This window comes from Lissotriton vulgaris, chromosome 1_2 (assembly GCF_964263255.1).
Source record: "Lissotriton vulgaris chromosome 1_2, aLisVul1.2, whole genome shotgun sequence".
Taxonomy (NCBI): Eukaryota; Metazoa; Chordata; class Amphibia; order Caudata; family Salamandridae; genus Lissotriton; species Lissotriton vulgaris.
Genome location: NC_141686.1, coordinates 168,762,519 through 168,780,084, shown reverse-complemented (window position 1 = coordinate 168,780,084; position 17,566 = coordinate 168,762,519). Strand labels below are relative to the sequence as shown.

General features: G+C 50.8%; 1 protein-coding gene across 1 annotated transcript in view; it reads left to right on the top strand.

Moving 5' to 3' along the window:
- The window catches only part of LOC147734768 (uncharacterized), a 265,703-nt gene that overhangs the window by 238,187 nt on the left and 9,950 nt on the right, over window positions 1-17,566 (top strand). Inside the window, exons 17-18 of the mRNA XM_086953050.1 lie at window positions 104-273; window positions 6,727-6,815. Of these exons, the coding sequence (XP_086809176.1) occupies window positions 104-273; window positions 6,727-6,815 (259 nt within the window). The remainder of the gene's footprint in view (window positions 1-103; window positions 274-6,726; window positions 6,816-17,566) is intronic.

The window sequence follows — 17,566 nt, the reverse complement described above, 5'->3', positions numbered from 1 at the left end:
TGCTGCCTCATGCTGCTACATTTGTAAAGTTGGCGGTGGTTACTCTCTGCTTGCAAAGTTCTTGAAGTTCACCAAAGACATGCATTTTCTATAATCTGCCCAGATTTGCCCACCAGTCTGGATGGTATCCTTGAAGCTGCCGTGACTCTCTCTCGCCCCCTGCTGAGGCATCTGCATTGTGTGGTGGTCACACTTGGTGCTCATGGTGTCCTTTTGTGTGGACGGAAGAGCGATGGTCAGACTGTGTCGCTTCGCCCTGGATTTCAAGAGCAGGTAGATGGAAGAAATCCATTTAATGCCCACTGCATGTGAATAATAGACTCTTTTAGTTGAAGTTGCCTTCCCACATTGTCATATGAATAACTTGCAAGTCATAAGCACTCTTTTCCAATCTAATTGGTGTTATGTCTCTTTACTTGTTTTGTACAACATGTCCATGCATGTTCATGGTTGGCTACTTCCGGGCCAACATGTGCCACAATTTGACATGACTTATGCTCAGGTGATGTACATTTTGAGTGACAATTAATCGTTTCTGAATTCTCCCTGGCACATCATCTTCATTGACTTCCAGATTTGACTCTCATCACTAAATCCTCTCAGATCTAGCTCCTAAGAATCGTAAACATTGTCTTTGGCTTAGTTTCTGTTAACACACCTTTTGCCACAAACCCTTCCCAATTACCATATCACTTAATTTTATCATAACACTACTCACTTGTTATCAATGTTTTTGTTTCTTAGGCAGTCCTCAACTTGAAAAAAAAAATTTTCAACCCACCACCTCTTTGCCTGGCTGTTCAAGCCGATCTGGATTCAATCTCCGTCTGCGCCTGGACCGCGCCCAGCGCATGAACCCCTGGCCCCCGCACCCGCCACGACGACCGCCACCACTACCACACCAGCACTCTGCACGCTCTCAACTCCGAACGGAGCCACACCTGCTTCAAGTCCGCCACGAAATGCACACACGGCCCCTTCTCGTGCCGGAACTGCAGCTTCACCAGCCTCAGAACCGACAAACCACCCGCCAATAAAGACCCTAACAACCTCGGATGCATTCTACTGAACACCCGCTCCGCACGCAAGCATGCCGTCGAGCTCTGGGACCTGCCAGACACAACATCCCTGGACTTCGCCTTCCCGACAGAGACCTGGTTAAACGAATCCTCCGCACCCGACATCGCCATAGCCATCCCAGACGGTTACAAGATCACCCGAGAGACCGCACCAATGGAGTTGGAGCAGGAATCGCCATCATCCACAAGAACAGCATCAGGGTCTCGACTAGCACGGACGACGCGCTCGGCACTGCCGAACACATGCATTTCCAGATCCACACAGAACCTAAATCCACCCTTAGAGGCACCCTCATCTTCCGACCCCCCCGGACCTCATCCCCGAGTTCAGCGACTCCATCGCCGACTTGATCAGCACGCACGCCCTGACCTCCACCGACTACATTCTCCTCGGAGACCTGAACTTTCACCTTGAGAACAACAACGACAACTCCACAACCCTGATCGATAACCTCGCCAACCTCGGACTGAAGCAACTCCTCACAACGCCCTCCCACTCCACCGGCCACACGCTCGACTCAGTCTTCTCCTCAAGCCCTTACATCTCTATCAGTCACACCACCGAACTCCTCTGGGCTGACCACCGCTGCATCCACTTCGCCTTCCAGAAACCCACCACACACCACTGCACCCAAAAGATTCCCTGCCGCTGCTGGAGCAAAATCACCGAAGACCAACTACACGCAAACCTCGCTCTCAGCCCACCCACCGGACCCTCCAACACCGACGACGCTGCCCACAGCCTCATACGCTGGATCGAGGACTGCGCCAACACCCTCGCCCCGCTGAAGAAACCCCCCACAGAGACACCAGCAAGAGGGCCATCTGTTCACCCCAGAACTCCTAGCCTCCAAGCAAGGCTGCCAGAAACTAGAGAAGAAATGGCAAAGTGAACACACTTCAGACAGCCACGCCGAACACAAGGACTCCATCCGTAACCACCACCACCTCATCAGGGCGGCAAAGAGGACCTAATCCAAAGACCGCCTCAACAACAACGCACACAATAGCAAGGAGCTCATCAACATCGAACTCTCCAACCCCAGCTCCAACAAAATGATATCCCGCCGTCGCAAGCCCTGTGCAACTCACTCGCCACCTTCTTCCACTGCAAGATAGCAGACATCCACGACAGCTTCAACACACAGACAGCCCCAACAGAAAGCAACACAACAGACCTTCCGTACACCATTGACCATGACCTCCTGCTAGCCTGGGCCAGTGTGAGCATCGATGACACCATCAAGACCATGCGCTCAATCCACTCCGGCTCTCCATCGGACCCATTCCCGCACCACGTCTTCAACATAGCAAGCAGCACCATCGCACCCCACCTCCCCAACATCATAAATCTCTCCCTCGAGACTGCAACCTTCCCAGATATCTCGAAACACGCCGAGATCAACGCCCTACTCAAAAAACCTAAGGCAGACCCAAGAGACCTCAAGAACTTCCGGCCCATCTCTCTGCTCCCCTTCCAGGCCAAGGTCATCGAGATAACCATCAACAGACAGCTAACCCGATACCTCGAAGAAAACAGAATCCTGGACCCTTCCCAGTCAGGGTTCCGCAGCAACCACAGCACCGAGACTGCCCTTATCGCCGCCACCGACGTCATCAGGACCCTGCTGGACAACGGCGAGACCGCAGCACTCATCCTCCTAGACCCACCGACCATGCACTCTACACCGTCTGCCACCGCACACTAAGCACACTCCTCCACACCGCATTGGACCACCTCCTTCCTCTCCGGCAGAACCCAGAGCCTCCGCCTCCCCCATTAAGTTCCAAAGCATCCGATATCCTCTGCAGCGTACCCCAGGGATCCTCCCTCAGCCCGACGCTGTTCAACATTTACATGGCCCCGCTAGCACGTGAGCCCGATATCACGACCTCGACATAATCTCCTACACCGATGACACTCAGCTGATCCTCTCCCTCACCAAGGACCCCATCACAGCCAAAGCCAACCTACACGAAGGAATGAAGGCCGTCGCCGACTGGATGAAGACCAGCCGTCTGAAGCTGAACTCGGACAAGACGGAGGTCTTCATTCTTGCTCCAAACTTTCAGCCTGGGACTCTTCGGTTTTTCGCGGGAATCTGTGGGCTTTAAATATGAATACCAAATGGTGCTCTGGGACTCGTCTTTCCCTGTTAGCATGCCAGGATCCTGTGCTTTGTTGACTGAGCCCATACCGCCACTTAAGAAGTGAACTAAGCGTCCTCTGGGCCCCTTCTTATCGTTGAAGACCGACCAGGTTGTAAGACCTCATGACCGCGCAGGAGCCGAACTTGGCACCTTTTGATACTTATTTTTCCAGCATATTGGGAATAATTATCTATCAAGGGGCAAGAAGAAAAAACACACCTTCTTTCTATTTATTTACTCCTCGCATAATTGAATCAAATTTGGGGCAAGTATATCTGCATGGCTCATACTTGATGACTCTCCCCCGTGATTCTTGATACACCTACCATCTCTCTGATTGAACACATACAGCAGAGTTCATGCCCTGACGAAGTTCCGCCATAGGAACGAAACACGTTGGCTGTTTGTTTTATCTGGTATAATTACCACAATAAAGAAGATAACTATTTGGACTGAAAGCATCGTCTCTGAGATATCTAAATGAGTGCGCCTTCCGTCATTTGTTAAAAGTATTTTGATTGGGAATTGTGCCTTGGGACGACAAGCACTGGAAGTGTGCAGCACCGCAATAATATTGTTTACACTACTGTCTTGGTTGTGCTAAACCTTGGTCAGGTTGTCCTGTTCGTTTTTCCTTAGACAGCTAACCCGATACCTCGAAGAAAACAGAATCCTGGACGCTTCCCAGTCAGTGTTCCGCAGCAACCACAGCACTGAGACTGCCCTCATCGCCGCCACCGACGACATCAGGACCCTGCTGGACAACGGCGAGACCGCAGCACTCATCCTCCTAGACCTCTCTTTCCGCCTTCTACACCGTCTGCCACCGCACACTACGCGCACTCCTCCACACCGCATTGGACCACCTCCTTCCTCTCTGGCAGAACCCAGAGCCCCCGCCTCCCCCATTCCGTTCCAAAGCATCCGATATCATCTGCGGCGTACCCCAGGGATCCTCCCTCAGCCCGACGCTGTTCAACATTTACATGGCCCCGCTCGCACAGGTAGCCCGATATCACGACCTCAACATAATCTCCTACACCGATGGCACTCAGCTGATCCTCTCCCTCACCAAGGACCCCATCACAGCCAAAGCCAACCTACACGAAGGAATGAAGGCCGTCGCCGACTGGATGAAGACCAGCCGTCTGAAGCTGAACTCGGACAAGAAGGAGGTCCTCATTCTTGGCTCCAAACCTTCAGCCTGGGACGAGTCCTGGTGGCCGACAGCACTGGGGGCAGCCCCGACACCCACCGACCACGCACGCAACCTGGGAATCATCATCTACTCAACGCTCTCTATGACCAACCAAGTCAACTCCGTCTCCTCCTCCTGCATCAACACCCTCCACATGCTCCGCAAGATCTACAGATGTATCACGACAGATACAAGAAAGACAGTCACCCAGGCCCTGATCAGCAGCAGACTCGACTACGGAAACGCACTCTACGCGGGAGCCCCGACCAAGCTCATCAAACAACTACTAAACATCAAAAATGCCTCAGCACGATTGATCCTCGACGTACCACGCCACAGCCACATCACCCCCCACCTGAGAAACCTGCACTGGATCCCCATCAACAAGAGGATATCCTTCAAGCTCCTCACCCAGGCACACAAGGCACTCCACAAGACTTGCCCAGCCTACCTCAACAGACGGCTCTCATTCTACATCCCCAACCGCCAGCTACGCTCCGCCGGCCTCTCACACGCCACCGTCCCGCGCATCCGAAGAACAACCACGGTGAGAGATCCTTCTCCCACCTCGCCGCCAAGACATGGAACACCCTCCCACTGACCTACGACAGACCCAAGACCTGCTGACCTTCAGGAGGATGCTCAAGACCTGGCTGTTCGATCAGTAGCGCACTTCCCAGCGCAATGAACCCACAAATGTCCCTAAACACATCTTTCAAAGACAGTCTCTCATAGGCACCTGCACACATGTTCACCAACCACTTATTCCTTTTCACCAAACCATATCCCTAAGATTGCAAAAAGCTGTCTTCTTGAGAATAATGACTTTTCTTTTTTTAAAGACCACAAATAATGTGTAACGTACCCATGTCCTCTGCTACTACTTCAGTTAGAAGAACTGGCCTCATTCAGCATCCTTCCTAAACATAACTTAGTAGTAGTAAACAACTTCAGAGACAATAAGCTTCAAGAACTTCGCTCAGGTCTTGCTTTAGACATATACTCCTTGCTTTGCGGGGTATTGAAAACACTTTTTTGACTTGCCAGGAGAAGCAAAGTACATACAATTTCCTACAACTTTCTACACCTCTATATTCAAAATATGGCCCCTTTTCCACACCCATGTTCAAGTTATAGTAATCGTTCTACTCATCTAAAAAGTGAAAAGAGTGAAACACGTGTCAGGAGCGACATAAATGGAAAATCATTGAATTGATAATTAGAACATTTGCAGCAGACATAGAAACAGCAAGACGCCATGAATGATTGTTTATGTGCAGCATGGGACACCTTCCTGCATAGAAACAATCATTTTAAAAATGATGAGTTGCAATTTCTATGTGTGCTGCACAAAGCAGCACACCTAGAAGTTACAACTCGCCATTGATTTAAGGTTGTTTATGTGCAGGAAGGGGCACCTTCCTGCACACAAAAAATCATTCTCACAACGCAGGCACCTTTACACTATTGTGCAAGGGTGCCTAGTTGGTGCTATGCAGCTGAAATTAGCGCCTGCGCAGGGGGAAAAGCAGGGCGGCACCGTATTGTTGCCGCTCTCTGCCACTTCTTTGTAACGGAGGGCCCGATTCACAGAATGAACTTAAGACTCAATCCTAAACTTACTACTATTTCGGTATTCACAGAATGCACTTACTACTTTTGGCATTCACAGAATGAACTTACTACTTTTGGTATTCACAGAAGTTAGGATTTTGTCTTAAGTCTGTCTTAAGTCTGTCTTAAGACAAAATCCTAACTTCTGTGAATGCCAAAAGTAGTAAGTGCATTCTGTGAATACCAAAATAGTAGTAAGTTTAGGATTGAGTCTTAAGTTCATTCTGTGAATCGGGCCCTATGCCCCTGAATGTGTTGAGGATTAGGCAAACGCAGTAAATACTTTAACTAGAAAGCTAAAAGACTGATGTACCCTAAGGCTAATCAAGGGCCTTTATCCCAATTTAGAGTCCATCCCTCCCCAGGCAGTGAAGGAGGTAATGTGGCTGCTCCTCTCTCTCTCTACCCAGCCTTACTTCCAAACACCCTCCTCATGCAGACCCACAGTACAAAAGCATGAAAGCCCCCGATGCCTCTCTTACCAGTGCTGGGCTGGACCCTCTTAGATTTAGCTTTATAAACCCAGAGACCAGTTGGTCTCTGGGTTTATAAAGATGCCCAAAATGGTTCCTCCTGGATGAAATGAATATTGAATTGAGTCTCTTTGGGCGCCATCACATTGTATTTGCTGATGTAGAATGAAGAAATCGTGCTCATCTGTGGCCACTAAATATTCTTCCTCAGGAACCCTGTAGAGACCTGTGTGCCGCGCACTACCCAGCAGCTCCGATTCCGAGCCAGGAGATCATGAATGTGTCTGGCGCAGGGGACAGGTATGAGTTTATATGTAGTCAATATGTATTAATGTATTTATTGCCATTCCAGACTATGTGCTTGCCCATTCTCCTGATGGGTGTGAGGTGGTATTTTGTGTCACTTCCATTTAGACATTGTTAATCCTGCCTCTTTTGGGCATTGCACCAAGAGTAGAAAGAGTTCATAGAGAGAGACTTTTTGCATGAGTCGTGCAGGAGTGGACACCTCCACAGAGGCAGCAGGACAGGAAGAAGGTGCAGGTCATGCCCACAGACATCTGGACTCTCTGCCACTCATTCAAATGTGGATTATCTGGGAGATACCAACATGTTGATCTGATCAAAGTCCTACAGATGGCAGAGTCTGCTCCAGGTTTCACCAGAGACCATTTGCAAAGATAACAAGTGGGTAATTACTCGTAGCAGGCATGAAAACAGCGCCTCTATTGTCCGTGTCAACTACTACTCGTTAGGAAGTATTTGGAAGGGAAACCTGTTCCAGGTTGTAAACATACAGAAAGTGAGAGCTCTGTGAAAGACCGGCAATGCACCAATCATGATCTACCTGAGACTTTACTATCGTAATAATAAAAATGTAATTCAGGCAACTTGTCAAAACTAAAATAACTTGTGTTCTGTGTTTCACCACCAGTGTAGACTGAAGTGTGGCCACCCTTAAACCATCTCTGCTCCTGCAGAGATACCTGATCAAATATAAGGAACCCATGCTGATGGGAAAGAGTGGGGTTCAGTGTACTGCCTGAGTTCTCTATACCCATTTTCATTATACTGAGTCCTCCTCTTCCTCACCCCTTGTCTTAAAGTCATGTGGGTGAAAAAGGCAACCTCCTTGTTGCCTCAAATGAAATATGTAGAGTAAATGTTAACATTTGTTAACTTGATAACTCCTCTTCATCAGGAGTGGGTATAAAGAGGGGTCCCCTTCTCCAATACAGCCTGTCAACATTCCTAAGCAGAAATTGCCATATTCACTGCAGAAAAAGGAAATAATGGAATCCTGGAAGCCGCCGTTGGGATGGAGAGATGGGTGCAGGATTGGGATGACAAAAAGTGTTTTTATTTGTGTAATGAAGGTCACTGGTAAGTCATTTGGGAATTATTGCCTCGCCCCTCTTCCCTGTCACACTTCTAAGGCCTTTAGATGTATTGACATGTTAATACACATTGATAATCAATCCCCCACAGCCCAATAGATGCTTTACACATGACTATGTCATGCACACATACAAGTCAATCAAACTGAACACTGTCAACACAAATGCAGCTGAGGCATCTCTTGTGGAGCCAACAATGGTTTCTGAAGTCCTCATAGAGAGCCTAAGGGCAGGCCACAGATCCATCAATCTAAGGGTTCATCTATTGTACCCTTCTGGGATCTTGTATGTGGTATTTTTATAGTGCAAACCTAGCCAAAAAGCAGTGTGGGGTGGGTTTTTCTGGACACGGGAGAGCTGTAGATTGATGCTCTCTAGACCACTGAATTGATTTAGGGAATGAAGGAAATCTCTAAATCAAATGTGGCTTCACGTTCCAGAGTGATGCATGGTGATGTACAGTACAGGAAGCGGCCCTACAACGTGGCCGTTTCCACGCATAACATTGACCACGGATGCATTGCAACGCATGGGTGGTTACCACGAATAGCCTTTACCATGCATACCTTTACTACGAAATACGTAGTAAAGGCATGTGTGATAAAGGCTATTATTAAAAAAGGGGGCTTGGGGGGTCTATCCTCCCACCAAAATAAGAAAACATGCGAAAAAAGGGTGCTTGAAAACTCACCAGATTCCGTCACAATGTGGAGGCAATCTGCGTCGTTAGAGGAAACGGAAAGACACTTCCGCTTCCTCTCTACGACGTTCAACGTCACATCGGATGAGCTTGGAGAGGAGAGGTCGAGGAATGGTAAGGGGTATTTTAGTTTTTAAAAATAAAAAATTAAGGGATGAGGGAGTTGTGAAGAGATGAGGTAAATTATTAGGGTTAAGGGGAGGGGTATTTGATAAAAGGGTTTGTGGGTGGGAATCGGGAGCAGTTTATAGAATTGGGGCAGGGATCGGAGATAACCTTTACCAAAAGAATTACAATAACATGCATGGATTTACAACAAAAATCGTTGTAAAAATATGTGTGTTAAAGGCATTTTTGTAGTAATGGTTATGCGTAGTAATTGCATTCGCGTTGTAACGCATGCGTGGTAAAGACATGCGCTGCAACGGAATACGGTGTAATGTCATTCAACCATACAAAGCCTGTCGGGTCATTCGAATAGAATGGCATTTTAATGTTCCACCCGACACTGTGACCTCGGTCTTTGCTACATTCAAATTGAGAAAGCTCTTTTTCACTTAATACAAAATGTGGCCGTGACAAGAAGGTTCATGCAATTTTATTGGCTTCTTTTCCAGCTGGAAGTGTATTTGAGTATCATCAGCGTACCTTTCGGCTCACCAGCTATTTCTCAAGGGATTTTGCAGGCATGCGCAGATAGACATTTGAAAGCAGGTAGAAAATGGATGACCTCAGTGGTATTCGGAATACTATGTCAAACAATGAAGAGTCGTTTGATTTAGTGCGACATAGGCCCTCAGTACGAGTTGGCTGGAGTGGTATCCTTGGGGTGGGGCAGAGAAAACGACTCCAGGCAACTAGAATTGTCCAATGTCTCTAGAGCCAGAATCTTCAGTTCCAAATTTTGGACTGATAATTCCAGTCCCGCAGCTGGGACTAGGGGGGCTGCAGGCAGTTGCTGCACCTGTCCCTGCCCTACCTCATATTTTAGCTGGGTGGGAGCATAACATTCTCCCTGACCTGAAGTGAAAGGTTCTCTGTCCTCCAGCTACTCCTCGCCCCCAGACAACCCCCCACTCATGAGGAAAAAAACCCCACAACATGTACGCAGTTAGTAAATGTTTATAGTTTTGCTCCCTTTATTTTCTCCAGAAGAGGGAGCAATATGTGGAATTTCACCCAGTGTTCCTTGGTCTCCATGTTATTGCCCATTCCGGGGTGGAAACTTGTAATCCCATAATCTCACCTGGAGATACTAGCCAGTAGGGTAAAACTCAGCCCTGCTATCTCCCCACAGAGATAATGGGTATCTTGGAATGTGGCCCTTAGTTGGAAGGAAGTGCTGAGTGCATTTCAATGCAGTCCTCCACAGCAGCTCAGTTTTTAGGACTTACCAAGCAGGGTGTTGTGATCTACTGTATTGTAGTCTGATGGGAGGCCGGGAAGCGAGGGAGCAGTGTGTCTCAGATCATCTCGTGGCAGTAGGAGATCTCACATTTTGGCTATGATGGTTCTTGAGTGCTTGGCGGTCCTGAAGCCAGAATGATGGTCATGCGGAAGGTGGTTCATTTCCAAGTGCTGTCTGAATTATCTTGTGGCTTCCTTTTCCGTTAATTTGTTGGGGTATTCTAAATTGGAGAATAACTGGTAGTTGGATTAAATAGCTCCCAATTTGACCCTCAGGTTAGAGATGGAAAGACATTAAAAAAACATTCTCTGCAAAAATTCAGCTCCCTCATGGATCAGCGGAGAAAGGAGCAAGGACCACACCAACCCACCAAAGATAGGAGTAGGACTTGAGCATTACAGAATGCCTGGACAGCAATATGGCCTTGAGTATCTCTGCGTGATCATTTCATATGTCAAGAGCGAGATGCCTCTGGAGCAGGGTTTTTCTTGCGAAGCAAACAGAGAAGAGATGAAGTTAAAGGAAGAATGCACGCCTGAGCCCTGGACTTCTGCAGTTGGATACAAGTCTAGGACTTCCTCAGCCATGAAAGGGCTATCAATGATAAATACTGCTATGTTAACAAAGCACCTGATATTGTCAAGTCTCAATTCCACGAAGATCTATCCATGATCAAAGCCACCCCTCTTTTGTCTCTCAGTATGGATACATTTATTGGGGAAATAATTTTTCCATTCTCTGCCGCCTAAATGAATGAAATAATTACTTTTGTTAATCATGCTCTTATTCAATTTGATGCAGTTGTGACTTTACCTTAATAGGTTTCCATAATTGCAACTATTGTATTCAAAGTATCAAATAATGATGGGCCCGATTCACAGAACTAACTTAAGACAAAATCCTAAACTTTCTACTTTTGGTATTCACAGAAGTTAGGATTTTGTCTTAACACAAACTTAAGACAGACTTAAGTTAGGATTTTGTCTTAAGTTTGTCTTAAGTCTGGGAGGCATGGCTAGCAGCATGGCCGGCTAAGACGTGTCTAGCCGGAGCTCCGGCCGGGCTGCCATCTAATCCGACGTTTACACCCTATCACGGACAAAAAATATCGCATCAGGCAGTGTGTACAAGCGAGCTGCATCTGAGGCTGACTTTGTGGCACCGACAGCGCCGTGGATCTCCCGTTCTCCGCCGTAATCGGCACCGGATCGGGTGCGCCCGCATCAGGCAACATGGCGGAGGCGGCATAGGCGGTGGCTGCGAGAGAGCGGAGAGGACCGCGAACTCCCGACTGGGTGAGAGAGGAGAGCCGGCAGAGAAGCGGAACGGCTGGGGGACGGACCCGCGTCCCGAGGCAGAAGAGTGAAGCCTTTGCGGTGCCGGGACATCGGGAGCGGGCCCGACTGCCTTTACCAAGATGGCAGCCGCCACCGAATGGAGCCGGTGAGCGACCTCTGAGAAGTGGATACCAGCGTTGGGCAGTCGCCTGGGGTCGAGTGCGGGAGAAATCCGAACCTGCCTTTTTCTCCCCCTTTCCCCCCCCTCCGCCCGACGCTGAGGAGCACGAACAACCGGTACGGGGCAGCTCCCTCCCCCCCGTGAGAAGGAGCGGAGCGAGGCTTGAGGTTGGAGGGAGCTCGGAGTGCGACGTCCTGGAGGTGAGGCCGTCCAGGGGAGGAATTTGTGGTGGGGGCCGGTGATCCTCACCGGGTTCGAGACTGTGCCAGCTGCTGTGATTGCGGCACCCTTCCCCCCCCCTTCACCCGACCCACCTGGCGCGCGGTGAGGCCCCCGGGGGTACGGGGACAGGCGGCGGAGGACAGCGGAAGCCGACGGCCGCGGTCCACGAGGGGTGACCGCGTTTGGCTGCGGCAGGGTCCAGCGCCCCAGCCTACTGTCGAGAGGAGAGCGGAGGAGCTGGCCCGGGGGCGAATTCTGGACATCGAGGGCCAGGCACAGAACACTGCGCAGTGGGTGGCGAGAGGAGTGATCCGTGCTATTAGAGGGAAGGCGAGAGGAGTGAGCAGGCACCCCACCGCGATCCTCCATTGGCGGGGGAGTACGCCTCGGCCACTCCAAACACCAGGGCGGGAACGCCACCCAGAGCACCCGAGGATCTAAATTTGCCACAGAAGCTTCCCTGGTGGCGGGGAGAGGACGGGACGAGGTGTTTCAACGGGGGGTCTTGAGGAGCAAAACAACGGTCACACGACACTCACCCCCCCCCGCCCCCCCCCCCAGGAGCTGCACCCGAACTAGCGGATGCCCCCGGGAAAAGTGTCGACGTGCTTGGAACAAGAGCCAGGGATACAGGCGCGCAACTACAACAAGTCGCCGACGTCAGTAGGGATCAGCACAGAACCGCAGCCGATCCTACAGCGGAGGCAGTCATGGGGAAACGAGATCCGATCCCTAAACCGACGAAACAAGGCCCTATGGACAACTTTGCAACATCGAGACCAAACGTGGACCAGCGACCGGATACGCCTGGACCGCTCACCGAAACGGCAATGCTCCTGGCAGCCATTCAGGCATCTAGAAGTGACATCCAGGAATCGAGGGCTGCTTTGGAGGTAAAAATCGGAGAAGTGGGCTCTGAGATAATGCTGCTACGTCAGGACTTTCGCAACTTAGCAGAGAGAGTAACAGTGGCCGAGAACAGAGTCACAGATAACGAGTCGTCGATCACAGCTCTAAAGAAGGACATGGCAGAGCTCCAGGCCTCACATCGCCACCTGCAATGGAAGGTGGATGATGCCGAAAATAGGTCCCGCCGCAACAACCTCCGCTTTGTGGGCTTTAGAGAAGGCCTTGAAGGGAGAGATATGGCCTCCTTCCTCCATGCATGGCTAAAGACTACTTTCCCCGCGGCTCAGTTCTCTACCTGTTTCGTTATTGAGAGGGCCCACAGGGCGCTGCTGGCCAAGCCGCCGGAGGGCGCGAGACCGAGGCCGGTCATAGCGAGATTCCTCAACTATGCTGACAGAGACTTAATCCTCAGAGAAGCCAGGAAGCTAGGGGAGATCCGGTTTGAAAATGCCACGATCATGATCTTCCCAGACTATAGCCAGGAGGTGTCCAAACAACGCCGATCCTTCTACTCGGTGAAGCTGAAATTACGTGCCTTGAAATTGGACTACATGCTCCTTTTCCCGGCGAAACTTAAAGTCATCTATAAAGACAAAACCGTCTTCTTCACTTGCCCGGAGGACGCCTGGCAATGGCTAGAGGAACGCCCCATTTTGAACAGTAGGGAAGCAGCGGGCAGAGACGCCATAGACCGATCGCTAAGGGAAAGGACGCGATGGGAACATCCGAAACCACGAAGACGACGATCCGGAAAGATCAGGGGACGTAAACCAGCGACACCCTACCAGACCCGCGCCACTAGCGGGAGGAGAGGGGGCAGATCGACGTCCCCAAACAATAACAACTCGTCGGGCTCCAGGTTCAGCAGCCTGCGAAATGGTATCCGATCGGAGGGCGACGAAGATGAAGATTCGGAGGGGCATGATTCCGGGGGAGACGGAGAGGACAGTCGGGCCGAATCAGTCCACCCCCTGGTCGCCGAGATACAGCTACTGGAACAGGACTCATCGGGACTGGGTCCCGTGGCGGACACCCAAGACTCGCAATCATGAGCATGGACTTCCGGGGACATTGAGATAACAGCCCGGTGACGGGAACACGCAAGTTGGCACGCCTTTCTATGTTGTTTTTCTTGTTCTTTCAGTTGTTTGGTGTATGATGGGAGGGAAAGGTGGGAGGGCGACAGACCTTCTCCTGCGGATGGTTAGGTCCCTGGAAAGGGAGCGACTGGAAGGGGAGGGAGGTGGGGTGGGGGAGGTGGGGAAGACATGTTTTTTTTGCAATTGTGAGTTGGGGGAACAGGGGAGTTGGGACGGGAGGGGGGAACAAGTTGAGAAACAGCGCCTACATGCCACTACGCACCTTATACCACACCACCTCGGGAGCCCTACCTGGAAATATGAAGGGAACACACAATGGCAGATCCACTAGATCACACCCACACGAGTGACACAGGCGTCACAATATTGTCTTGGAATGTGAATGGCCTGGGGTCAAAGATCAAACGGGGCCTAGTCAATGCATATCTAAAAAGGCTGGCGCCGGACATTATATTACTCCAGGAAACCCACCTAAGAGGCACCCAGTGCGCCTTTATAGCAAGGGGCAGGCATGTGGTGCTTGCGCACTCGGGTTACACGGCGGACTCCAGGGGGGCTGCAATCCTCGTTACAAAATCCACACCATTCGCCATCACTCGTACATGGTTGGACCCACAGGGGACTTATGCAGGAGTACAGGGCACATGGAGGAGGCGCAGGTACACAATAGTCTCAGTCTATGCCCCCCCAAAGCTCCAGGCGCGCACCCTCGCGGCAGTCACTGCTATCCTTCTCGACACGGCAGATACGATTCAGATAGTGGGGAGAGACTTCAATGATGTAATGTGTGCCACAAGGGACAGATCGGGGACCCCACGTACGGCAGGACACGACACGGCGCTGGCTCGACAGATGCACACTTTGGGCCTCACAGATGTTTGGAGATGGCTCCATCCCACACAGGAGGCCTACTCCTTTTACTCCGGGGCCCACAAGGTCTTTTCCAGACTGGATTACATATTCACCTCTAGGCAAGAAATCACGGTCAATGACATAGCGGAATATAAGGCGCGGGGAATTTCGGACCACTACCCCCTATCGGTACACCTGGGACGCGGGAGGGGGAGACAGACCAGGGAATGGCACCTCACGGCGTAGGACCTGCAAACACCGGATCTATTGAAGGGGATTAGAGCAGACATAAAGGTGTATGTAGCAGAGAACGAGGGTTCAGTGGAGTCAGGCATCACACTCTGGGAAGCACTTAAGCCAGTTCTTAGAGACCGTATAAACAGCAGACGGGGGGCGGCCAGGAAGGAGTTGCACCATGCGGTCACGAATGAGGAGGTCTCGATCTTAGCCCTTGAAGCAGAATATCACCATGGGAAGGAGGAAAAAATACTTAGGAAATTGCTAGACACACAAAGGCACTATAGAGAACTTGTCACCGGGGAAGCACGCACACAGGCACTGGCGACACTCCACCGACTATACGACGTGGGTGATAAGTCTGGTAAGCTTTTGGCATGGCTAAGCAAGAGAGAAAGGGCGACACGCTGGGTAGACAGAATTGAAGTGACGGGGAGCAGATCAGCCTGTACGGACGAGGCCATAGCAGAGGCCTTTGCCACGTACTATGAGGACTTCTATAGAGCTAGAGATTTGGGGGGCGAGGTTGAAGCCGGCCACTATCTATGCGACACGGAGGTCCCGACACTGTCCCAGGAGGACGCTACGGACCTGGAAGCAGAGATCACACTAGAGGAAATTGCTGAGGCAATTGCATCCCTGAAACTGGGGAAGACGCCTGGACCCAACGGCTTCCCGGCGGAATTCTTCAAACGTACGGCGGACCTGCTGCAACGCCATATTAAAAAGCTCTTTGTTGAGGTACTCCAAAAGGCAAGCCTGCCACCTGATCTGGCCACGGCCACGATTGTCCCTATACATAAGGAGGGTAAATCCAGAGACAGGTGTGCCTCCTACCGCCCGATCTCTCTCCTCAATATGGAGACGAAGATTCTGGCCACTGTCCTTGCTAGACGCCTGCGGAGGGTGATCTCTGAGTTAGTGCACGCGGACCAGTCTGGGTTCCTGCCGGACAGGGCAACCAAATTAAACCTCCGCCGCACACATAACTGGCTGCAGGAAGTCCGAGAGAGGAGCGAGCCCCATTGGTTCCTCTCATTGGATGCAGAAAAGGCCTTCGATGCAGTACACTGGCCCTTCCTGTTTGAGACGCTACGGAGGTTCAGCTTTGGCCCTAAGTTCTTACAATGGATTAGACTCCTTTACGCCACCCCAAAGGCACGAGTGAGGGTAAATGGACGACTGTCACGCGAATTCCACATCAACAGGGGAACACGCCAGGGGTGCCCACTGTCCCCCCTTCTATTCACATTGACGATAGAAATATTAGCAATCCGGATCCGACAGAATCAGGGTATTAGGGGGTTCACTTGGGGAGACTCGGAAGCTACCCAGGAAAAAATCTCGTTATACGCAGACGACGTCCTGCTGTTTGTGACGGAGCCGGAGGACACGATCCCGGTCCTGTTCCAAGAGTTGGATGACTACGGAGCGAGATCGGGTCATACTATTAATTGGCATAAATCGATTCTATATGACCCACAGGGCCGAGAGCGCAGGGATTGCCTGCCAGAACTCCTCATTCACACCACAGAGGGATTCCAGTACCTGGGGGTGTACATAACACTAGACGAGACACTTTCCCTTAATAATAACGTGACACGCATCATGGCAAGTGCGAAATTAGAAATGGACCGGTGGAGGCAGCTCCCGCTCACCCTATTAGGGCGCGCAGCGCTAAATAAAATGGTTCTGCTCCCAAAATTCCTCTATGCGCTGCAAAATGAATATTACCCGCTCCCTCCCACGACCTTGCCTAAAATCCACGCGGATCTACGAACATTCTTATGGTTGGGGAAACATCCGAGAATAGCCTTGGTCACGTTGCAGCGCCACCAATATAGTGGTGGGATATCCCTTCCCAACCTGGAGGCGTATTATTGGGCGGAACACCTTACCCCGATAAATGAATGGTTGCATGCAGCAATAGATCACCCCACTTATGCACTAGAACGATCAAAATGGTCTCACACGAACGTTTTACACTACTTATACGGAGGTCCAAGGGGGAAGCACCTTCTGCCTGCTACCAGAATCACGTTGACTGCATGGGTTAGGGCGACCAAACGCATGGGATGGGACAAACGACCCACCCGACAGACGCCACTATGGCACTGTAAGTGGTTGGGTGAACTTCACAAACTGTCAGGATTTAGGCAGTGGGATGACATCGGCATTTCGACCATTGGGGACGTGATTGCTAGGGGAGAACTGAAAACATTCCAAGCCTTACAGGGAGACTTTGGCCTACATAACACTCAGTATTACAGATACACACAGCTAAGGCACGCCTGGAGGGCACAGAACATCGTTCTGGCAGACATCCCAGAATACGCCCCTTTAGAGGGTAGGTTATTGCAAGAGCAAATAGGGAGGGGAGCGGTGTCCCTCACGTACCGAACGCTAACCAACAATACACTGGGAACCCTACAAGACCTGAGAAACAAATGGGAGGCGGACACGGGGAAGATGGAAGACCTGGACTGGGAGATGGTTCTTATGCACCCTCGTGAGGTGGCGATTAAGTCCAGACTCCGTCTCATACAGCTGAAGGTGTTACATAGAGCTTACTACGACAGGGTGCGACTGTACAGAATGGGGAGGGTCCCGGAGACTGCATGCCTTAGATGCCACCAACCAGAGGGGAACTTCTACCACATACTTTGGGGCTGTGCAATCATACAGAAATACTGGGAGGAAGTATTCGGGGAACTGGACGAGGTCCTGGGAACCACTCTACCACGTGACCCAAAACTAGCTCTGTTGGG